The sequence below is a fragment of the Arctopsyche grandis genome, chromosome 6 (genome assembly GCF_051622035.1).
Source record: "Arctopsyche grandis isolate Sample6627 chromosome 6, ASM5162203v2, whole genome shotgun sequence".
Classification (NCBI taxonomy): domain Eukaryota; kingdom Metazoa; phylum Arthropoda; class Insecta; order Trichoptera; family Hydropsychidae; genus Arctopsyche; species Arctopsyche grandis.
The window spans coordinates 18,072,133-18,097,731 of record NC_135360.1 but is presented as its reverse complement, the minus strand read 5'-3'; the positions used below and the strand labels follow the sequence as shown (position 1 = coordinate 18,097,731).

General features: G+C 36.5%; 2 protein-coding genes across 13 annotated transcripts in view; both read left to right on the top strand.

The window, feature by feature from the left end:
* Positions 1–1,907: 1,907 nt before the first annotated feature.
* NAT1 (N-acetyltransferase 1) lies at positions 1,908–18,444 on the top strand. Of its 12 annotated transcripts, none has more exons than XM_077433239.1 (12): positions 1,908–2,042; positions 13,588–13,853; positions 14,977–15,893; positions 15,978–16,165; positions 16,429–16,530; positions 16,610–16,776; positions 16,852–17,065; positions 17,143–17,321; positions 17,401–17,535; positions 17,614–17,865; positions 17,944–18,142; positions 18,226–18,444. In XM_077433239.1, the coding sequence occupies exons 3-12, from the start codon at positions 15,127–15,129 to the stop codon at positions 18,405–18,407; spliced, it is 2,385 nt and encodes a 794-aa protein (XP_077289365.1). In that variant the 5' UTR covers positions 1,908–2,042; positions 13,588–13,853; positions 14,977–15,126; the 3' UTR covers positions 18,408–18,444. The 12 variants fall into 12 exon arrangements, with proteins under 12 accessions (XP_077289365.1, XP_077289358.1, XP_077289356.1 ...); XM_077433232.1 differs by having other exon boundaries at positions 16,378–16,530; XM_077433230.1 differs by having other exon boundaries at positions 2,005–2,198; positions 16,378–16,530.
* Positions 18,445–22,597: 4,153 nt separating this feature from the next.
* Positions 22,598–25,599, top strand: part of Mob2 (MOB kinase activator 2) — a 175,726-nt gene continuing 172,724 nt past the window's right edge. The window contains exon 1 of the mRNA XM_077433252.1: positions 22,598–22,857. Coding sequence (XP_077289378.1) covers positions 22,853–22,857 — 5 coding nt within the window. The 5' untranslated portion in view covers positions 22,598–22,852. The remainder of the gene's footprint in view (positions 22,858–25,599) is intronic.

Below are 25,599 nucleotides of genomic sequence, written 5' to 3'. Positions count from 1 at the left end.
TTGATGCGTACGAGAGGAATTTGCTTTCGTCGAGGCGTAGAATTTTCTGGAATGCTTGATGCTGTTCCGCTCGATGTATTTTGTTGTTGCGGAATATTCTCGAAGGTTTCGATGACGATGACGACGACGAGATTCCTACAACACAAAGCAATCCTCCATTTTCCCATAAGACTCGCATCTAAATGGAGATGCAACATTTTAATAAAGAAGGCCTTGGGGGTGAAGTCTTGAGGGGCCGCCGGATTCTGGTATACATATAATTTCGAAAGAGACAGTATATACGTTTGTTTGTTCGTGACAGTCAATTTCATAAAAAAAATTAATGTTCAAATAAATTTATATAAAATAAATTATCAAATAAAACTATTCAAATAAATTTATATAAAATAAATTATCAAATAATACTATTCAAATAAATTTATATAAAATAAATTATCAAATAAAACTATTCAAATAAAACTATTCAAATAAATTTAATAAAATGTTTACTATTAGATTAGTCATATTTAAGCGGTTTATATTACAAATACTGAGCGAAGCCGGGTAAAACCACTAGTATAATATAAGTGTTTAATTTGGAACGTCCGAATTGCGTAGTTCTAGGATTATTGAAAATCAACGAACTATATTTATTTAAATGTCTATTGATGATATAAGAAAATTTGAAAAATTAAAATCTGATCTAACCGATATTTTTTTTATTGATTACCTTTAATTTATGAGTGCTAACTACATAATTAACACGAAACCTATTTTGTAAAATAAAACGCTTTTTAGTAGATAAAATTTTGCTACTGGTAAAGTGAAAATGAATGCATCATCACATAAGCAATGAGATTTTAAGAATTAGTAAAAATATTATGAATTTAGCAGCCCGTGAGGTCCGAAAAGTCGACGTCTGTTGTTTTTAAATCTTATATTAAACCAGTGTTGTGCTCGTTAAAATTTCAATGGGTCGATTCAGAAACAAATTGATACATGATTTAAAATAAAGTCACAATGTAATAATAATTAATCGAAATCGGAACTGAAACAGTAATCGAAAATCGGAAATGAAACAGGAATCCAGATCCGGAACTGAAAAAAGAATCTGGATCTGGAACTGAATTGAAAAAGGAATCGAAATAAATATATAATAAAAATTAATAATATGTACATCCTGGCATTCTAAAATCTTTTTTTCAAATCTCCATACTGGTCGACGGCCCGTCACAAACATATCCACATATTTACATAGCGTCCGTTTTTATATATATTATTTTGAAATAATTATTGTCGATTGTGATTTTTTAATAAAATGAAATGTTTTTGAAAAATGTACTCTTTATTTATTTTTACTTCCCAGTTTGCAACCCTTCGAACAAATCGAATCCGGGACAGTCCCGTACAATCGATGGGACGTCTGATCACTAGACACCGGATAGTCACAGTGCTATCCATTGTTCCATTGTTGTAAATCCTTCGTAAAAAAGGTTCGGCAAACCTTTAACAATGCATTTACAAACCTTTGAACAATACGCGGCACCTTCTGGGTCCGGTGACTACAGTAATCACTAAAGCGCGGCGCGTGAATGCGCCGGCGCGTTTCTTTTGTCAATTTCTATTGTTAACCTTTTTTTGTGCTCTCTAAGGAGCAAAAAAATGGTTAAAAATAGAAATTGACAATAGGATTCTGTTTCGGCCCCTTCGTCCGCCGAAGACTGCTGATCACTTTGGGCTAATGGTTTTTTCCAAGGCTACGCGAAACCCCCAGCTGGCTCTCCTCGTAATTATCGAAAAAATCGAATAAATCTTTCGCGATTTGAAATAATCGCTCAACCGCCAAGAATTAAGAGTTAATAACAAAGTGCGACAATTTACATCGTTGAAATTTCACTATAATGATTATGTGACTCGGATGAATTTTTAATGCGCGTGGGTAGCGCATGAGTTGGCGGCCCTGTGCGCCCCGCCCCGCTCCGATCAGCCCGCCCGCCCACCGGATGCTCATTCAGAGCACTCGACATTTCAAAACGGCACTCACGCCGAAAGCTTCCGACAAGGTGAGACGTTTAAAAACATTTTAAGAATTTTAGCGTAATTAGAAATAGCGTGGAGTGGCGCAGAGAGACGGTCGAGTTGACGAGTGGTGTAGTGTTGCAGCGGTGCGCGAGTCGCGATTCAGTAGCGAGGAGCTTATCCGCCGTCGCGGTCGGCCCGTGAGTATTCTTTAGTACTGTTTGGCAGGCGGCTGCCTTTGCCTCATCGCTACACCGCTACACCGCTCCACCACTCCACCACTCTACCAGTGTGCCACCATTGGCCACGATAGCGTCTACTCCACTCCATTTCTCCACGCTAGGTTCGTAGGTTCGCAGGTTCGCCATCGGCGAGATGGGGCGCGAGCCTCGGCGTCTTCCCCGCCCGCCCGCCTCCCCTCACCCCGCCTCGCTCGTCATCCCCCAGCCGCTCCCACGCCCCCTTTTGACGCGGAAAATCGGAAAGGGACAGCGCTATGCACTCCCCATACATTCGTCTCTCTCTATCTCTCTCTCTCTCTCTCTCTCTAACTGTAAATGCACGTACGTCCCGTTAGCGAGCGCGTCCTCCCGCTACGCCCCCTCGATCATTTCCATTTCCACACGGGGAAAATCATTGTCCGAATGCCGCATCGCACCATTCAGGATTTGCGGTCGTCGATCTCGGCGTGAAGGACGCGCCATTGTGACGTTTCTCGAAATAGCCCGGCGACCTGTCACCGATTGTTCTATGTAATTTCAATTTCGCCGTTATTCAAACGCGTCATCTCTCAATTTCGCACTCGTCGAATTTTCCACTCGAAATTTGCACAATTTCCGTCAAATTGCGCATTCCGGACGTGCTCCCGAACGTCGACGTCGGTTTCCTTTGTGCGACGGAAACCTAACCTCAAACATTACAGTCGGTTCTATTAAAATCCGAAGTTCGTCGAATGTGACTGCATTTGTGGTTTTTTTTTTTTTTTTGAAACTCTTTAAAAATTGCCGTATCGTCGATGAGTCACATATTGTTCGATATGGTAATAAACGTTCTCTTTCGATCGCGATTAATATACAAGTAATACACTATTGTATACGTAAATAGTTCTCATTCATTCCATGTTGATTTAATATTTAAAAGCATTGTTACAATCGTTCGCCGAATATAGCAGAACTTTTACAATGCAATCGCTATCCAGATCGTTTATTATTTTGTATAGAATATCTTACACTTTTTTTCTTAAAATTGTTTTGTCGCTTGAACTGACGAATATGTGTAAATAGCACACTGTAACACGAAAAAATAATCAGAAGCAGCTCTCCGTTTACAAATATATTCCGTACATTAGAATATTGTCTGGTTATACAATACACTTTAAGTTGATCTAAATCAGACATGTGTCTATTGTATGCTAGCGTACAATAGACACATGGAATGTTTTAAAAATTTACAATATGACTTCATATTTTACCAACAATGAAAAATAAGGGTTAAATTTTCAAACAGCAGCTTGGTTCATCTAATTCGATATGACCTCATTTTCTATAAATACGTCCATTTTTTAGGTCACATCAAACTAAAGGGTACGTTTATATAAACATAAAAACAAGAAAAATATTATTATTTATTATTAAATAGCAAATTGCTAATGAATTATTTTACAATTAAGAATTTTAAACTAAAACTATCAACTGTTTGATGATTCTATAGATTGCTTACGTTTTCATTTTCTATAAACTGACTTAACAACTGCTACATAAAGCGCTTCGCTTTCCACACGCTTTTGAAAGATGCATCAGCGAATGTGGGTTTACTGATGTCGCTTTTCAAAGAGTTCATTGTAGAACTGTTTGTTTATTTCCAAGTCTATTGAGGAAAAGTAGGTTTATATTGTTTTAACAATTATTTGAGGTCAGCTTAGGTCCAATGTGGCAATCTTCAAACTTGAAAATGTTTGTATGCATGCTTTTAACAAAATTTTGCTTATCAGCAACTTATTGGCAATCCCCTTTAACTAGAGTGAGTCATGTTTCTAGCACATTGCTAAGAATACACTATTCGCTGCAAAATTTTGAGTCATATTGATTGATTGGGCATTTTTGCACAAAAAAATCAATGAAATTATCATTCATGTAGTTTTAATAATTTTTTGCAGAATCGAATCCGAATTGTTTGTTTTTGTATATGTCTAGTATGCTGTCGCTATCCTCCCAAAACTCTTGGACCCCTTGGAGGGTTTTCGGTGGTGTTTTATCCTTGTATTGACATAGATTTGAGAGTAGTCGTTAACGGTGACTCGCAAATTTGAAGAAATTACAAGATGTTACGAATAAGCAATGACATGAAGACACGCTTATCACAGCTGGAAGTCACCTGGACGTCCTGTGAACACTTTTAAGTGTGTTCTTACCAGTGGCGGCTCGTTCGTGTGTGCTGTGAGCTGCAGCCCTCCCAGTATAATACATATTCATGATATTTTTGCTTGCACTTGTTCACCGGTATGGTCAACATGCTACTACACCCCGTTTCATCCCTGCAGCCCCCCACTGAATTCTCACGAGCCGCCACTGGTTCTTACCATTAGTGGGCGTGTAAGGTTCCTTTATAGCAGTGATGAAAACGCATTTGAATAAGCCTGACTTAATTAAAATTGAACATTTAAGGACTATTTTTTTTTTTTTTTTAAGAATTCGACTATTCATAGATATCAAATCAGTTCCCTATACATACGTATTCGCCACTCTAAGGGCGAAAACACATAAACAGAACGGCACGTGGTCAAGAAAGGGCGTTCCCAGTTGATTGTGAATTCGTATGATCTTATTATTTCGACAAGTTTCTCCTACATTTCTTCAAATATGGGATTTGCCGTTATCAATCACTGTCAAGCTTATATCAAAATATCACCAAAAACACTCCAGGGTGTTATTTTGGAACGGCGTGCCCTGAATATGTGCTAGGGGCTCTGCATTTTTTTCACATGTTTAAAAGTATCTAAAAAAAAAAAACCATGTGCCACGTTCTTTTCTATGTGATTTCACCCTAATATGTTGGTCGCCAGAAATATTTAAAAATTAGCCCTTTATCGCATTGCTTTATGCACAAAAAATGGTTCACTATTGTCAATTCACATATTCACTAAGCGTTATCCGTTGTAGGATGACGCTTGAGGTCTGATGCACTAGGCGACAGTGCGCTGCAACGACGCAGCACAACACTTCAGAGTTGGTACAAAAGGCAACTCTGACGCACCACTTGTAGTGCGTTCTATCTCATACAATTTCATTCAAACAATATTTGGCCGCGTTCTGTCTCTGCAGTGTAGTGCGGTCTAAGCTTTAGGTAAAACGCACTGCTGTCCCTTTCGCCCCATCTCGACCAATAGCAAGTGTCTTCCCACAGTTCACCAACTATACCAGAGCCACGCAACAATTTGATATTCGCGGAACACGTTGTTTACGACTCGTGGAGTTTGTCAGCTACGTACATCCACATTCATATGTACTCTATCGGCAGTCGCTAGCTAGTCCCTACATACAAAACGGTTTTCTCCCTCACGCGCGATCTCGCTCGCACGCGTTAGATCAAAGTGCCAGGTTGCGATGCTCTGAACTATACTATTGTCAACCATGTTTTTTTTGCTCTCTTGCTTTGTACGGTATATGTATAAGAAAATATTCAATTTTTAAAATCTGAATCTGAACAGCTATGCTCTAAACCTAATTGAAATGTCCGTTTTTGGAACATTTTTAAAAAATAAAATGTGGTGCTTGTGTGTGTGTGTGTGTGTGTACATGTGTTGTCCGATTTTCAGCAGTGTTCGTAAAGTGTGTCATTGCGAAAACTTGGCCTGGTTTAGCGGCTGAGACTGCGGCTGCGCTCTATCGATGCGCTCATCGGCCAACAACCACACCCCCACCTCCTCCCAACCCCCCTCTCCCGCTTGTCGTCTCGCTCTCACGCGCTCTTTACACCTCGGCTTGTCTCTTGCCCCCTCGCGCTATGCACGCGCTACTACTAACCCGCTAGTAGCCCTTGCGCTCGCATTGCCGTGTCGGTGCACATCTCCCGATTGCACTCGGCTCGGAAAAGAATCGTCAGCCTCGAGGTCGCAGCCTCGATATGTTGCAGTTCGACAGTAGTATGTATGTATGGCCAAAATAAGAAAAAGTACACCAACAATGGGTGCTTACGAGGCGTTCGTTAGTTGGTCATTTTTTTCACCTTTGAGATTGTTTGCGTTGAATGTGGGCTCTGTTGCGCGACCTTTCAGTTCTTTCCAGGGCTGTGTAGTCGTGGCTTTTTGGCTGGAGTCGGAATCAGTTCATAATTCGACTGATTTCGCGTTTAAATCGCATTTATTTTCGCCCTCCTTTGCTGGACGAAACACGCTCCCATTCGTCTCTGTTTTCGGCAACTCTCATCCACCCATCTCCTCTTGTGGCCTTCCTTGCTTGCGCCCTTTTACACTCGGGTACTAATCGAGCACTTTTTTTGTCCATTCTAGCCATTACAATTTCAATCTCTTAAAGACAGAATTGCACATGCAAAAATACCGCTGGTATGCTCAGACTGTGCCGTCGCGATCTTCTCAAAACTCACCCCCTAGAGTGTTTGCGGTGATATTTTAACATTTTATTGACAGTGATCGATAACGGTGATTACCATATTTGAAGAAATGTAGGAGAAAAGGTCGTGCGAATTAAATGCCCCTCCCAGATAGAAGCCACTAGCATGTGCATGCCGTAAGATTCAGTGTGTTTGCCCGTTTCGTCTCTCCATTATACCAATTACCCTTGTCATACTTCTCACCCATATATTCCGTTTTCTATCTCTCCTCGTCATGGCGAGCATACAGCGTTCCATACTTTGTGTGCATTGGTCTTTGTGCGGAATTTTGGTGTTCAATGCCTAAATTTCGCTTCCGTGCAGGCAAAATACATTGGTCTATACAGTCCATCCACTGTAGAAAGACACTTAGATAAAACCTACATGCTGTCCCTTTCACCCCACCTTGACTAATAGCACTTCGCACTTACAATTTTCCATTGTCTGCACGAAATGCTATTGGTTGAGAGGCGGTGTAAGGGACAGCATGTGCGTCCCTACAGCGGATCAACCATACGATCTTTTTTATTAAAAGTTTTTATTTAGTTTGACTCCGTCGGTGTCGAGCTGCCACTTCTGATTTTCAAATCGAATTTTCAAATTTTAGTGCTACATATGAATTCGTACTTTGTTTAAAGTTTTGATATGTATGTCGCCGCAATTCAAGTTGGACCAGAATGCTTTCATTGTTTTTATAATTAATTGTAACCCTTTGCGGTTGTGGGGCTTCCGTCGTTCGCCAGTCGCTTTTGATGCCAAGTTACCGTTTTGTGTGAAATAATATGTATTTTTCAGTTTTGAAAATAATTTCAGTTTACTGTAGAAACCTGTGGTTTTTTTATTTTAAAACTAGATCATGAAAACGTGATCAGTGATCGATTCTAAGTTCGAATCAGTCAAAATCTCGAGTTCGAATTTTCGCATGATCACAAAACTTCATCTATTGTTACTACGTACATAGATAAAGTAAAAATTATCCAATGAATCGTATTTTACTATTCCTCTGTAAAACAATAGAATCGTTCAATTCTAAATTTAATAACGTGCAGTCAATCCACCTATGGTTGATTAGTAAAAATACCATACTTGATCGATTCAGTAAAAAAGTGGAATAAATATGACATACTTAAAAACTAATTAAACTGTAAGAGGGCGTTATATCATATTTTCATACAATTTCATTGTTTTTATTTCCCTTTTTTTCATTTTTTGAGGAGAGTTTGCAGTATTTGGATATATTGCGGAATTTTCATACATTACATCACAACTAAAAGAAAAGAATTAACATCGATTCTAATGTGTACTCTTTTTTTTCCAGTTCCACACAGGCGAAAATTTGTAAAAATTTTGGTATCATATTTTCGCATTCAGTGGACTGAAATCGAATAATTTTGCGTTTTGTTTAATGCCATTTCTCGGAACGCCAATTTGCCTATTTTATCGCATCTACAAAACCACGTATGTATTCTTGATTTTTCGTACGTACATACATACATACGTACGTACTTGCACTATTTGTAGCGTTCTATTGAACGCTTGTGTGCAAATCTGCACCCGGAATGCAGTCTGCACTTCGGAAGTAATATGCATAGGACGATTGCGGAACCAGGCGATCAATATCACCAGCTTTATACATATGTATATACGACCGGTTGTTCAAAAATGCGGTGAATGTTGCTATAAATTTGTCGTGAATGCTGCTGTTTTGAACTATTCAATAACTTCCGCTTAGCATCTCAGAATGTGTTGTAAGTGTTTCGTTTCTGTCACTTCACATAAAAGTCACCCGAAAGGGACGGGTATATATGTACTTATAATTGGCTAAGCCGTTCGTTCTGACGATATTAATAGTTATTCATATTTGAAATAATAGTGCTTTTTGCATTTAGTGAAACTATACTGAATAAACCGGCAGAGCGAGCGAGACGACACGACGCGTCCTCTGGTGGAGAAACGTGAAGCGTGCGCGCGGTCGGGCGTGTTTCCCTACCAACCACAAGCACGAATTTTCGTGCATCGGAGCCACTAGTTAACGTAACAATAAACCGCTCCATTAGTGCTCAAAGCAAGTCAGCAAAAAAATATGGAAACAATAAGACATTGACAACAGGGAACCGTTTTTTGTGCGAAAAGCATCCGTCTTTGTTCATAACTCCAAAAATCGGCATTCGGACGTTGCTTTTTGCACATAGAATGATTCACTATTGTCAATTACTATTTTCAACCGTGCTTTTTTTGCTCTCTTGCTTCGTACGGTAATGTAGATGTCTATTGCTATTTTAAAAGCACGAAGTCAGCGCCAAAGTCTAGTTATGATGATTACAAATTACGGCCTGTGGACCAGAACATAATCCATGCCCACTTTTTAGGATATAAATCTTACAAATATCATTAATGTTAAAATATTTATATTTGACCCTCGTCCTAAATAGTCAGAGACCAATCTCAATTCATGCTTTTCTTTCCGAATTTATTTTTTAGTGAGCTTGCAATGATCCCATTCAGGCCAGGACACGAAGTAATTTTCGTGCCACTTTACGACACGTATGCTATAAAGACTAAAAAAAAAGGTGAATCTGGTTCTCCTAATATGTATGTACTTCAAATATTTTTATTTGGCCTTCGTCCTGAAAAGTTTGGCGTCCGCTAATGTAAAGTTATACTTAATAGTTACCGATTTTTTTAGTGAGCTTGCATTGATCCCTTTCAGGTCAGGACACAGTGATTTCGCGTGCCACAATGCGGCACGTACGCCGTAGGCTATCGACCGCTATAATATCACATTGTAATGCTTTCGATCGTACATTCGCCGCATTTTTTGACCACAACTCATCTAGAAGGACTCCGTTCAGTGCAATATTTCGGCATTAGCACGCAAATGGCGAGTTCGACGACTGAGCTAGGACAAAGGTGGGCTCAGGCCGTCGTCCTTCTGCGGGGTCCGCAACCTTTTTTCAGCGTCAACGGCCCCTCGGGTAATTGAGAGGGGCAGTAGCCGGAGGTCGACGACCGCGCCGCGACCTCCACGTGCAGGGGCGTCCATTCATGCGCCCCTATCGATCCGGCCCCCTGACTCCCCCGTAGCAAATGTCTCCCCTGACTACCACCCCTCCTTCTCTCCGAACACCCCCTACTACCCCTACAGTCCCGCCCCCTCCCTCTAGGCAGGCCCACCTAACCTAGCCGGGTCTCTCTCTCTCTTCGCCCATAGTCTAGCATTCTACCCACTAGCACCCACGCGTCTACAAGGCTCCATCTGAAATATAGCAGTGGACACTCCTGCTGCTTGTTAGTGAGTGGAATTTTAAAATTCTTGAGTGTTTCTGTTTGACCGGTTTCGTGGGTGACTCACGTGCTCTTCTCTCGGCCGTTGGAATCAACTCTGGCTTGTTTTATGCGCGATGATTGTTAGCTGCATCGTGCAGAAGGTGCCGCATTGGCGCAACGCTGATTCCAATTGATTCAACCTGTTTATTGGATGTGTGACGCGGGTAAATTCGCTGAATTATACAATGTTGGAAGAACTCGTAATGGGGAAATTCTCGGAAAATATTTTATTTACTGAGAGATTTGGCGCGTGTACCTCTTTCTGCCAAGTCTACAGATGTAGTTAGTGGCATATTTGAATATTTGAATTTCGTTTATTGAATACAACATACTTTTAGATCTGGTGTATGAGTGCTTTCTGCAACTTTTATTGAGATTTTTTTCATAATCCCCCCCCCCCCCCCCTACACAATCACTCCAAAAGGGACATTTCTATAGGAACGCTGTGACCATAACTATTTTTCAAATAAAAACTATTTTCTGGCCTTTGCTGGTTTGTAATCAATTCTTCTATATCAAGATGTTTTAAAAGGTCTCGTTCAATGGGTATCATAGCCAAACCACCTAATCGCTCCAGATTCATAGATGATCTTAACTGATTTTTGATTTTTACTTAAGAGTTTAGAAAAGCTTCTTTCTTGTCTGTTTTATAAATTCAAAGAAATCGATTTTTTTTTCAATTTTATAATCATAAAAAGAAAAAAATGAGGGCAAGTCTCTTGCACTTTTGAGCCGGTCCTGGTTACAGTCGCAAGTATGCATCTCGTTTGTTCATGAACATACTTTTTTGTCCAGGCACACAGAATCGTACGGTACGACACGTCATTGTTAATTCGTACGATCTTATTATTTCGACAAGTTCTCCTACATTTCTTCAAATATGGGATCACCGTTATTGATCGTCGAAAACACTCAAGGTGAGTTTTGGCCTGGATCGCCAAAGCATGAATCAGGCGTGTTGGCAGTTTTTATTACATGTGCAAAACTGTCTAGAAAAAAACACGTGCCGCGTACCACTGTGTCCGTTCTTATATACTGTACATAAAATAACAAATTGACGAACTATTAGGCATAAGTTTTAACTATTCTTAATCGTTTGCTCCATCTATTATTTACGCATGCCTTGGGTTAAAATGTTTTAAATATCAGCGGAAACGGGAATTATAGCAACGTTGCAATGGGCGTTTTCACAGGATTTCCTATTTCAAATACTTGGCATTTTGACAGCTAATGGTTTCATTTGATACCTGATGTATAATATTCAACTACAATTAATAGACTGTGTGAACGAATCCAAGTGAACACTTGAACTGTAACATATTTACGTTTAATTTGATTAATTATAAAATAGGTACACTCATATACATACATATGTACATACATCTACAAAGATAACAGCTCAAGTTACCACGAACGAGTTCGAATTAACGGAATTTAACTTCAAGTTATATTTTGAATAATCATAATGACACGTATTTTTTTTTTTTTTTTGTTTATACGGTCGGTATGATTGAATCAGTAAAATAGTGAGTAATCCATTGCTGTCTTTCTCTTTGTAATGTTATTTAACCCTTTGGCTGCTACGAGGTTTTTCAATGTCCAAGCGAAAAATGCTAACATTTGTAATTATTTTGAAAAAAAAAAAATATAATATTTTTTTTTACATACTTCGCCGAACACTCGTAATTTTTATAATACTTTATATACATTTTTAAGAAGCAGTCGTGGACTCGTGCTCTCTCTTTCTGTCTTGCTTTTACATGCGTGCGTGCGAAAGAGATACCTACATATATACACTAAATAAGTTTTGACAATTGTTTTCCGACGCTTTATTCTTTTCAATAATCTATTTTTAGATATCGATGTATCCTTACAACATGCGATATATTCGAAACAGGTAGCGGTCTTTCTCTCTTTCTTTCTTGGTTTTAATTGTGTACGTGTGAGCGAGACACACAAGGATGCGAAGTTTCTAGTAATCAAATAATTTTTCAACATGTATCATAAACATTTTGTATGCATTTCAGTTGCATTTGATTGATTGAGTGACGTCTCGTGACCTATATAATTGAAAGCGGATTTCTATTGTTTTTTGCCATTTATTTTAACTCTGCAAAATGATATCGGACAGTGAAAGTGATGAAAGCGAAATAATAGCTCCTCGCCGAGGAACTCGACAAATCAGCAGCTCTACTGATTCTGAAAATGGATTTATCGACAATAATCAATTCCCAAGTAATAACTCCTTATATGACATTGACAATGAACCCGAAATTTACTTTGATGATGAACCCGAAATTGAAGAGCTTTTATTTAAAAAATTGATAAATATTTATAAAGCTTGATTGAAAAATAAATATAAATACGTATATTAAAAAAATGTGTCGTGCCACTGATGCGCTGGTGGCTCAAAGAAAGTATTGAAATACGACAATTAATGACGTCAACAACGATCGTCGTAGCAATCTTCGCCGATTTCAAAACAACGATTTATCGTTGTAGCAGTCAAAGGGTTAAAAATATATATATACCTTTTGTTTATGCATTGGTTGGGATATTAAATGTGTAATGTATGGATTAATTTACGTTTGCCGATCGACTAGTCTCAACATAAACATTTTGAAATTTACCCTTTGCAGGCGTTCGTACATTTATTTGCACAGCAGATGAAAATATGCTAATGTGAGTCATCCGTTCTAGATAATTTCTTATAGACATTTGCCAAATTACCAACGCGTAATTTGCCTCGTTGCAAGAAGTTTGAACAATGGATTTGTATACGTCGGCAGACTTCGCAATTCATTGACCGGCAATTTTGGTCAAGTGCGATTGCGAGTTTTCTTAAATTTTTTTCACGGTCAAGCACGGAAGTCACGTGGAAAAAGTTCGCGAACTAATTCATGACGTTTTTCAACCGTGCCAAGAAACACATTGCATAATTTAGTGTCGCTCTCGGCATCATCATCGTGCGAAATAAAGTCGCGTTCTCGGCCTTTCAGTGTATTTGTGATGATGTTGTGTATGTTTGTAAACTCAGATTGAACTAGAATATTTGCGATTGCGTTTCTTTGTTGACGTTATTCTTCGTTGGTGGGGTCACAACTTGTGCGCGCGATATATGTGTATATATATTTAGATCGTAAACAATTGCGAAAGTGTTGAACACGTCTCATTTTAAATGAATGCTATAGATTTCTAGAACGAAGTCAATTACGAATCACTTAATACCTAGATTGAATTCAGCACGTGGCATGACGTCAATTGAATTGTATTCCAAATTTCTTCGCATTTATCTCACATAACGTTCAATTCTCTGGGATCGTTTAAGTAAATCAGAGCGGTGCATCGCTTTCTAATTTGCGTTACGAGTCTATTGTAATGCTGCGCAATTGTTCGTCGTTTACGTGGAAATGTGCTTGGATAGACGCGTCATGGCGAGATAAACGTAGTTATGATCCTCGTTGATAAGTAGCGGTTATTTCGGGTATTTGGAAGGGGAGAGATGACGGGAGAGGGGGTCGGTGGGGTTAGTGTCCGTCTAGACGGGCGGGGGCGACTCTCGAGACGATGACCCCTTCCAGGGTCGTTCTCGGGTCACTGTCACCTGGTGTTTTTTTTCTTCATTTGATTGACTTTGTATTTTTTTGTCCACAGCCCTCTGTGAGGCCGCTTCGGTGGATTGAGCTCTGCAGCTAATAAGGAGCTCATTACGCACGTGTAGAATAAAGTGGTCGGAGAGTGGTTGTGTTGGTGTGTACTACGCCAGCAAAACGGAGAGCCCCAGGCAAGAGGGGCCAGTTGTTCGTGTCTCGGAGAGGACATTAGTCCTCTCCGCCAAACGACGCTGGGTCCCACCCTCCACTCTCAGACACCAGGATGCCCTCGCCTTTGAATCAGAAAATGATCCCATTTTTCGAAAGGTCTGTATCTCAAGATATTCAAATTTACTGTGTATTCCAGGGCTAAGGAGTCGAGAGTCGCAGAGTCGTAACATTTCAAGCTGAGTTGGATTCGTAAAAAATCAACCAAGACTCTTAACTCCTTCTTATTTTTAATTAATAGTATTATGGTATGTGTAAATTGGAGTGTCCAATTTTACTGAAGTAAATTTATAAAAATCATGAATTTAAATTACATTATAAATAAAATCATTGATTTGGGCGTATTTTGATGTATGTGGCAAAAACCGATTGTTTCCTCCATCTCATACTTTTTTTTTTAATCCTCACTTTTACTCTCATTTTTTATTTTATTAAATTATGAAATTCATACACACACTGAATGTATTTACTTTTTAATTATATCTATTTTATTACTACAAATAATTTTTAGTGATTTTTTAAATTAATTTTGTATTTAAATTTTGAAAATCGTTATTATTTTTATTACTAACAAATTTACACGTTGGCAAGAAAAGTCGAACTTACTAACATCGTTCAAGTTGGAGAAGGAGTCGTGGGTCAGTAAATTTTGAAGTGACTCCACAGCCCTTGTGTCTATTTGTGAAAACGGTTTTACTGAAAAACTTATATAAAAACCAAAATAGTTCCTTACATAGTAATATTCTTTGATTTATCATCGGATATATCATGTATCGATATCCAAGATCTCAGTACATAGAGTTAGTTCCAAAATTGCAATGTCAATGCAAATTAAGATATGAGTTAATACTTTACAAAGAACATTTTGTTTCGTGTCGTCAGCTATTTATTTAATGTGTAATAAAATAATGTTGACATGCTGGTGTGTGTAGCCATGCTTTGTCAGACACCTAAGGTGTCATTGTATTCATTCATACAATAGAATGTGGGCCGAATTCAATGGTAGACGTGAAGTTGACATTTTGCAATGTATGTGAATAGTTTGAATATCGTATTGAACTTTGTACCCGTGACAAATGCTACTCATTTTATAAGTGCAATGTTCATAACAAAATTCTCTCGTATATGATGTATGTTCAATGATCGTATGGGCTATTATCTCTCAGATTTTAATATGTAAATGGTTTCCTTAGTGTTCTTATTAGACTTGTTTTTATTTTAGGTCCGAGGTCTCCTTAACAAACTCACACCAGAAAAGTTTCAAAAGTTGAGCGATGATTTATTAAATATAGGGCTCGAAACTGAGACTATTATCAGAGGTGTCATAATACTGATCTTCGACAAAGCTTTAGATGAGCCCAATTATTCGTCTATGTATGCACAATTGTGCAAAAGGCTGTCCGAAGAAGTACCCAACTTTGAGAAAACAAACGAAAGTTGCACCTTCTGCATTTTACTTCTCAACAAGTGTCGAACCGAATTTGAAAATAGATCAGCTATCACCAATACATTCGATCAACATGGAGGCACACTCTCCCCTGAAGATGAGGAGAAGCGCTACGTTGCAAAATCAAAAATGCTCGGTAACATTAAGTTTATTGGAGAACTTGCCAAGTTGGAAATCTTACCGGAGAGCATTGTACGAAAATGTATCCTTCAACTCCTGGAGAAATCGAGACAAGCTCTCGATCAACAGGATTTGGAATGCCTGGCTCAGTTATTTAGGACCTGTGGCCGCATCCTGGATACGGACAAAGCACGTGGCCTCATGGATCAGTACTTTGAACGCATGGAGACATTATCCAAGTGTGAAAAGCTGACACCACGCATCCGCTTTATGTTGCGTGACTTGATAGATTTGAGGAAAAATGGATGGGTGCCCCGAAAGGCGAACTCCATCGAAGGGCCTGTGCCCATTCAACAGTTACGTGGAGACGAAGACCTACGTTCAGGCTACGGAGGTCGTGGCGGAGCTTCGGAACGCCTACGCCAGCAATGTCACGATTCTATTGCTGGTGATTCCCTCTTCCGTCACAATTTAAAAACAAGAGCAGACGATATCCTGCTATCTCCTATATCTTTTAATTCATCTAATGCCAATCTCATACATCTTCCTCCTTCGCATCACGATAAGTATTCGTAAGTATTTTATATAGAGTTCGTAATATTGTTAACAATATTTTGTACGGATTTGTTTTTTGAGTGTTTTTGTTTATTTTTTAGATATGGGTCAAATGGATACGGGGGTAATAGAGGTGAAAACAGAGATGGCTACAGAGGCCATCGAAATCAGGGTGGTGGTGGCGGCGGTGGTGGGGGAGGGGGAGGAGGAGGCGGCGGCGGTGGTTTTAATAATTATAATCAAAGGCAGCAAGGAACTGGATTCAATAAGCATCAAAACAACAGTAACGGTAACGTATTCAGTATTTGTGATTTTTCGTTGACTGATTAAATTTCAATTTAAATGAACTTTCACACTTGTGATCTGTTTACTGATTGTTTATAATGAATATGATGTTATAGAAGCAAATTATCATTTTGCTTTTTTAAATATATTTATTAAACGATTTTCATTTTATTTATTAAATCCAGAGTCAATTAATTTTACGCTTTATACTTTAAGCTAATAATAAGGAGCTAGCACCTCGATTCAAAAAAAGTGTTGTACTACCAGGTGCTGTAGAAGATTTACAAATGAGACCAGCTGCTAATTCTCTACTTTATAAAGCAAACAATTTGAAACCTCAGTCTTTACCTCTTCAATCACCGCAATCAGGTATTTTTAATGCACGCATTTTTGCAATCATTCTGAGATTTTTTTCACCATGATTAATTGTTTTTTGTCATTTTTACAGGTGGTCTTAGACCTAATATGGGAGGTGGTGGTATGAATGACTTCTTACCCATTCCTCCGAAATCTTCTGCTGCTAATTTACAAAGTGGACCGGGATCACTGTTGAAAGATAATTCTATACAAATAAAACAGGCCGCTGATAAAGCAAGTAAAACTAAGAAAGACAAGGTAGGTGTATCTTTTTTATTAACGAAAATAAGTTGTTTATTTCATGTAATCTATAACATTTTGTTGTTTATTTAGGGTCCAAGTCGAGAAGAAGTAATGAAAAAAGTGACTATTATTTTGGATGACTTAACAAATGATGAAAAGAACCAGGATGACAAAGCAAAAGAAGAAAAGCCAGATGATGATCCTATTAAAGTTGCATTGGCGGCTTACAATGACATTAAGATTCCTGACAAAATGGTGAAGGATGTACCGTTCGCTGTACTTAATTATGCTTTGGAAAAATCGGGTAATTAATCGAGTTCTGAATTATTCAATATATTTTTTTTGTGCAACGATCTAATCTGGCGATCTTTTAATATTTAGATCCTCAAGCTGAGAGGTGTATTGAATTTTTGGTGAGTCTGAAAAAGGAATCTCTGTTGACAACAGCAGTTTGCACTGAAGGTTTCCGATCACTTGCTGGTGTTATATCGCAAAGAGAGGCATCTACACCACGTATCGGTACTGCAGTTGCCCAACTACTTACCAACTCTGTACAACAGGTACAATACTGAATTTTACATTTTTCAACACAATTAAGTTGAATATATATGTATATTCAATTATCTTTATTCTTTTTAGAATCTGATCACATTAGCAGAAATAGCGTCATTGACAGAGAATGGTGCTTACTACCCATTGTTCTTATTAGTATTGCAGCAGATGAATAAAATTCTTGGTAAACAACCTCTTACTGAATTGTACAACAGCAGTAAGGTAAGTCAATAACATGAATTAATGTAAACAATTAGTATTTTAAAACTTTTATCTCATGTACATAACAATTCCCTTCAGGTGAATCTCATGTCTTTATTACCTACAAGTGAACGCACTAAAGAAAGGTTGGCTGAAATTCTAGAAGAGCGCAGCTTATCATTTTTATTCCCATTGCTGCGCATCCAAGCAGAATTGTCGAAACAACTTCAAGCCGACCCAAATCCAAATCAATTTTACAAGTGGATCAAAGAGAATTTGGATGTATCTTATCACGCCGATCCTGGTTTTATCAATGCTCTTGTAACAGTATTGATCAAATATATAACTCTGGTTAGATTTTTTATTGTACCTTCAGAAACATTTAACTCTTGAGAAGTTATTTTTATTCAATATTTTCTACAATTCTAGGAATCGGCTGTGGCACCGGGTGTTGCTGTTGTCACTTTACCAGACAACACTAAAACTATTACATTAACTGAAAAAGAGAGTGCATTATTGGAACGATATGCTCCAGTTTTACGCTCCTTTTTGGATCAGAATCTCCAACTTCAATTAATGGCTCTTCATTCTCTCCAAGTGTACTGTTTCTCACTCAATTTTCCAAAAGGTTGGTCATATTTCATTCACACATAATATGAATATGAAATAAAAAGATGCTAATAAAGAGCTTTTACGATTATTTTATTTTAGGAATGCTGCTTAAATGGTTTATGGCTTTGTATGACAATGAAATTTGTGAAGAAGACGCTTTTGTTATGTGGAAAGAGGATATCACCGATGCCTATCCTGGAAAAGGCAACGCTTTATTCCAGGTCAACAGTTGGCTTGTTTGGTTACAAAACGCAGAGAGTGCTTCGGAGACTGATGACTAATTCATTTTTATAAAATCGCAAGAATCCAAACCACAAATGATAACCTCCATTAAAATATTCTTCTGACGTAATTTTGTCTATTTTAGTGTTTCCATTAAAGAAGCATTATTAAATGCCCAATTTTTATTGATTTTATTTATTAATTCATTTAAATATGTATTTCAAATTTTCAATAGAGTAGTTTTTCTAATGATTTCTTCACTGTTATTTCTATTTTTAAATAATCTGGTTGCTGTATGAATAAAAATACGACTTTGATTTAAAAATCCTAAAAAAAAAATGAACAAATTTTGCTTAATAGATATTGCAATAAATTACTAGCTGATTGCAGTTGTGTACTATGATTTTTTATATTGATGTAATTTTTTTTACCAAAATATACCATCTGTTTAATGCAATTTTATATTGTGAATTTATATAATTGAAATGTGATCTTTTTGTTGATTCCCTATAACTTTCTTTGATCCTCATTTTTTGATTTGTTTATTTACAAATATACATATATGTATAACTTTTATAGATTAAAATTTTATTTTTTCAATTCGTTTTAACAAATCGATGTTTAGAGGATATTAATTAGCAGCTGCTTAAGTTAGTTTCTTATTAAATGAATAACAATTACAAATTCATGAATTGCACAACTTCGTAACCAGTTTTTCTGTTTAATTTTGACGATATCCCTGCTAGATAATATTTAGCGTATCTGACTACAATAAATCAATAACTAACGTTCAGGGATTGCCAGCTGCACCATTCACTCGTGGAAAACACAAGTGATAAGAATATGATTTTTGCATAAATGTTTTCAAACCTAACATCCAAGAGCATATTTGTATTTTTATATTACCTCTGCGTTTCTGAATGTTTTTACTGTGTGTGGGTTTTAAATTGCCACTGACTGATCTAAAAAAAAAGTGAGGCAATGTAAGTCGTCTGAATGTTTAAATGAATATCAAGTGAGCATGTGTGGCAAGTGTTCGTTATATAATACGAACGTACAAATATATTATAAACTGATGTCTTAAGTTCAGTATGTGCTACAGAAATAATTAAAGTTATTATTAGTGCATAATGACGCTTTCATATGACTAGAAGAGTTCACCAATAAATACAAACGAAATGTAGGCATAATATTTTTTTTACCATAACAGTTTTAAGATTAATTTTATTATTTAAATTCTGTAAATTTTTAGCATACAATGTGTATGTAATATACAATGTGCAATATCACATACCGATACTCAAATTTCCATAGTGTTTTATTTACAAGCTGAACGTATTATTGAAAACAAAAATAAATAAAAACTTTTATACATACAATGATTTTTCTTTTGTTTACCAAATAACCACTAAGTATTATATAATAGAATGGTGCTCTTAAGAAAGCCTTACAATAGGTCTTCATTTAAATGTAGCCATACTGTACTCCGTGTTAATTTGGCGCACTACAACGACAAATCTTCAAAACAATTTATTTAAATCGTAATCTAACGGTAGTGTTAGGAATTTCTATAAATGATTAAATATTTCATTTGTGGTTGACTACTAGGTAGTTGTATAATGAGTGACATGTGCCCCTATTTTGTCCATTTACATTGCACTGATTAATGTTTATGTAACAATGTAAATACAACGTGTAATGCAAACATTTGTTAACTTTGGAATTGGTGTTTCAATAGAAATCACATGATTTTCTCTACGAGTGTGCATCAGCCAGTGATAAAACTACTAGTCTAATTTTCTTTGTCTTTAAACATGAAGTGATCACAATTTCGCCTTGTTTAAATGAGATTAGATTGTGTGCCATTAGGCATATTTTTACTATAAAACCTGAAGTAATTTCTGACACCAGGTGTTAGTTTTGTACTGTATACATTTTAAAGTATAACTGATTTCGTATACTGTGCGATAAAAGTTCTTCTATCACAATGTCTATTACTTTGGTGGTGGTAGAAGGGTTTCTCTCAATTATGAGATTTGGATATTTATGAGATTATATCATAATTTTTGTTATCATTTTAAATTCATAGGTTGTAAGAATTTAAGAAATTAGATTTTGATAACTCAAAGCATATCTGTTTTGATGATATGTAATTTTATAGGTCCTTTTTAATGTGTGAATTTGTCAGTATTTACATATAAGGTATTTATTATGTATAATTCAATGTTTTTATATAAATTTGTGAAGTCAATTCTGGTTTGAGGTCAATTTTACTACCACTAATTTAGTGTTTTGTTATACAGATATCTCATAATTTAAATATTTATGATATGTATATTCAGTGTAGTTTATGTATTGTCTGAAATGCCTGGCTTTTTGTTTGTTTCACATTTCGTGATACACCTATGTAAATGCCAATTAATATAATATTCTAAACTTTTTCAATTTTTTTCCAAATGTGTGTTGTGTGCGCATCTGAAAATGTTGTGATATTAATATATCTGATGGGAACGTGGAAATGGTTTAAGGCGACGGAACGTTCATGTATTTGAAAATCAAAACATTAAAATCCTCAGTGTAATAATTTATTATTTCTGCCTTTCATTTAACGTCCTTAACTTTATCCTGTAGCTTCTGATGAATTTAAATGCTATTTAGGAATGTACTATATTTGTTCTTCAGTTGATTGACGAAACTGGATTAATAATTCATATAATTAATCACAAAGGGAGCTGAAACGAAAAATGGTAAATATAATCCATTTATTACATAAAATATTGAGAATTTATTGATTGTAAGCAAATATACAGGGAAAATCATACGATACCTAGCCTAATGGTAGCGACGAGAAAAACGAACGTGGCCAGGCTGTTGACGGTGGCGTCCCTGGCTTGTTGATGATGCTCCGCCGGGTCAATACGTTCTTCCATAGGTATACGGAACATGGTAAACCGATTTACGTTTACTTCTTGCTTTCCTCAAACCCACGATCTAACCTCAAACGATTGACAGCGCTGAACAGAGACTGCTATTACATTCGATTTTCGCGAAACAAACACTACATTAACCGACCATGTAATTTTCAATGGAAATGAAAATATGAGTTGTTTAGTTATTATTATATTTCATTTTCCACCGTTATTTTGTAGATTTGTTTTATGAATATTAATAAAATCAATAACGGATTCTTTTATCGCGGTAATTAACGGAGCTTCATTATTTTTTTTTATAAAACGATAAAAACTTTAATTCAATACTGGAAACAACTTAAGGTCCGTTCATACTTAACAGCACTGCACGACTCCGTTTCAAATATGTCATTTTATTACATTTCTATTCATATCTACCTACACGTCGCGGTCAAGTCACGTTTACGGCAATTTGGCCGAGTAAAAGGCAAAATCGGCTTACTTATACATTAGAGGCCATGACGATACGGCGCAATATTGCATACGTCGTATTGTCGAGTACTTACAATATGAATGCATACACGTGCATTCGTAGCTACGCGTCAGAATACAAGTCAGCAAAAATGTGTCGACGTTTATCGAACGAAAAATTATGTATAATCGCGCTGTTGTTGGAAGAAGAATCTCAAGAAGGCAATAAAAAAGCACGGAGGCGTTTTGATGTGCATCCCATGTTAAAAAATAGAAAAACCGAAGGAGAGTTTTGGACACTGTATAAGGAGCTTGTGGATGATGGACAAAATTTTTTTAAATATCTCCATAAAAAATTTAATTTTTTTTAAATATTTTTGCCAAAACCATGTCGAAAGATTGAACAGCTGTCAACTGTCACTATCGATAATTAGTCCAAAACAGCAAAGCGGCAGACTCATGGCACGTAAATTGCGTGTATATTTCCACGATGTCCAAAAAAACGGATACGATACGTTGACGGATGTTGCTGTAAGGTATGAACAGGAAATGTCGGGTACTGCTGTAAGCCTGCCGTGGCGTAAACGTGACGGTTGGTATGAATATACCCATACAAAATGTACCAAAGAATACTTTTCGTACGGCCGGATACCTGCTGAAGTCTGTACGTGCTGACTAGGTATGAACAGACCTTAAATGTCATCAGGATAGCTTATTATTATTGTAAGTAAGTATAACGCTCGCTCTATTCATTGTCTTTTGGGCGATCATGATGTGACTAATAATCCAATTACCATATTCACATTTGTGATGTAGTCACCGAACCGAATTTTAGTTGAGATCCGTCAAGTTGGTAAAGGGTGTGGTGCGAGTGGAGAGAGGCGAGTGGTGAGGTGCAGGCGTTAGACGCTAGGCGTGCAGAAGCGGCGACGGGAGAAGAGTAGAGGAGAGGAGAGGCGAGGAGAGGTGGGGGGAAGAGGAGTGGAGAGTGGAGGAGTGTGGCGGCGGCCGGGGCCGCGAGAGGAGCGCCCGCTCGCCCCCGCCCGCCCCCGCCTGCGCGCCCCGCGCCCGCCGCCAAGCTGGAGCGGCTCCCGGAGTACCTCAGGGATACTGTCGACTGGTTTATGGGGTACGTACTCCCCACCCACACCCCACACCCCACACCTCACACCTCACACCTCACACCTCACACCTCACCTGACACAGCTGTCAACGCACTGCTTCCCCACCACTCCACCCCACCCCACCCCTCCCCTCCCACTCTTCACCATCTCCCCTCTACCACTTCAACCCCTCACCATCAAAACACCACTTTGTATCTCGGATGTCACAATATTCTAATCGTGTCTCAATCGAACCTTCGATTCATGTTATATTTATAATAATTCGTTAGTGATATGAAAATAGAACCGTTACTATGCGGCCACATTCTTTTGTTTTTTTTCTTCAAATGCATAGGTTATTAAAAATTACCACTTATGATTTGTATTCATTTGTTTCATTATGATTTTCAATTTTCTCGTCATAATGAATTGTACACAATGACATATGTGGCTCGATTCGCCGATTGATTTGTTCTAATGATTTTTTTTTTTGATTTTTATTAGTTGTCATTGAAATGCATAAAATATTTTTGGTGCTTACATATTCATAAGCATTATTTAAATAGCATTATTCTTTGAACATTACATGTATTGTATCTAACTTGAGCCAATGGATTGGGAAGCACTTTTGATATACACAATCACAATACACATTCATTTATCAAGGATGCGTTCTTAAAACATTTATATGTAATTCAATATCATAATTTTTCAATCGATGCTCATGGATTGCATGTTCTAAAATTTAATGTACTCCGCCAGAAGGTTTTGTGTTTTGCAATTCAACTTTACTAATTAGTCGGTGAGATGAGTATTTTAAAAATCAGTCACATCACATATGTACATAACATGGACTGGTTAATTAAAATTTTTTTAATGTTGAGGTACATTCATATTTAACAACTCATGTTTAAATTATTCATAAAATACAAAATACGTTTAGATTATAATATTATATTTAGATGTGAAAGGTGTACTCGGTAAGTTTATTAGAAGTTGCATGTTTGAAAATTCATATTGTTTATTATAATTTGATTATTTTTATTTATTCATGTACATATCTATTAGTTTTTGCATGACTTGAAATCGTTCACCTTTAACAAAGAAATATGTTTTCAATTGGAAAAAGGTTTTTCTGTTATTATTTTCCATCTTTATGCTTTACATATAATGAATATATTATCTGTTGTAATTTTACACTTTGAAACATACATATATTGCTGTCAGATATATGTTTATGGTTATTTTGATATTTTTATATATTAATTTTGTTTGATGTGTGTAATTTTATACAACTTTTAATACATATTTTTATTTGAATTTTGGACTTTTTTTTATTTATTTTTCCGTTTCCATTTTTCCCCTTCTCTCCCATCATACATAATAATTATTGCTTCATATAGTTCATGCAATGTGTGTTCACATTTTAGTTCCATTACATGATATTTCACTACATTAAATATTTTTACTATACACATATTTAGAATTGTGGGTCTTTGAGCTTTGTATTTAGAGTGTTTTGGTTTTCAGTAAATATTAAATTACACAGATTTGCTTTTCTCACCCATGAATACACACATTCAGGTTTTTTGTTATTCATAAAGTGCTTCCCATTCTAATTTCCACATCAAAAATTTATCAATGAGTAGAAATTATATTTTGACTAAATTTTTTTTTATAGTTTTATGTTAGTAATTATGTTTTTTGAGCATTTCTTTACAAAGTTTTTATTTTATACTTGTACACAAAATACATTTGTTTGTAATATGAAATATTAATTCATTCAATAAGGAAAATTTAACTATTCTGAATGTTAAAGGTAAGGTAAATAACACATATTTTGCCAGAGTGATATTATTGAACATGAGAATTTTTGTTTTTACATGTTTATCATTTATACATTTATTCTTACATACATGTTTATATATATTTGATGAAATGGAACTGATCATTTTATTAATCAGTTCCATTTTTTCTATATAGATAAGTTTAATGTAACGATTATTTTGTTAAAACAAGAAGGCTACATAAGTGTCTCGGAGAAAAAAAATAAGACATTTTATGAAAATTTATATTTAAATCTCGACTTATTGGCTAATACATGCTATCGGGAAAGAGGAATTATTTATTGTGGCATCAACATCATTAGGGCTAACTGATAATCTTCGGGATCATTTCAATGTATTATTATATAGGTTTATCTACATAATTTTATTAAATATATATTAAAATCTATAAATATGAGTTGACGCCTTATTTGGTATGTTGATTTTAGTTGTTTTAGGGCAATACATAAATTATAATGTGGAAGTGAAACAATTTTTCTATCCTTTGGCTACCACCAATGTAGTCTGGGTGTGTTCACTCCGGTTAGTTCATGAACATATTAGTTTTTTCATACACGAACTATTGGTTTTAGTTTAAGTGCTAACAGTTAAAACCTATCTTAAAATAGACTCACCAGTGTTGCACGAATCCTGAGATGCCAAAACGCCCATGAAAACCGCATTACAACGTTGCTACAAATTCCGTTTCCGCTAATATTAAAATGTATTGCAACTCAGGGTAAGCATACATACCAATGTTAAGTACATAGAGAATGGGACAAACAATTCAGAATACTTGAATTTATGGCTAATAGATTGTGCACGAACAAACTAGTACGTTTGTTATTTTGTGTACACTATAACTCGTCGGATTGGTTCGTCTATAAACGAACGAAATGTACACATGAAATGTAAAAAATATGCACTAAAAATACACATATT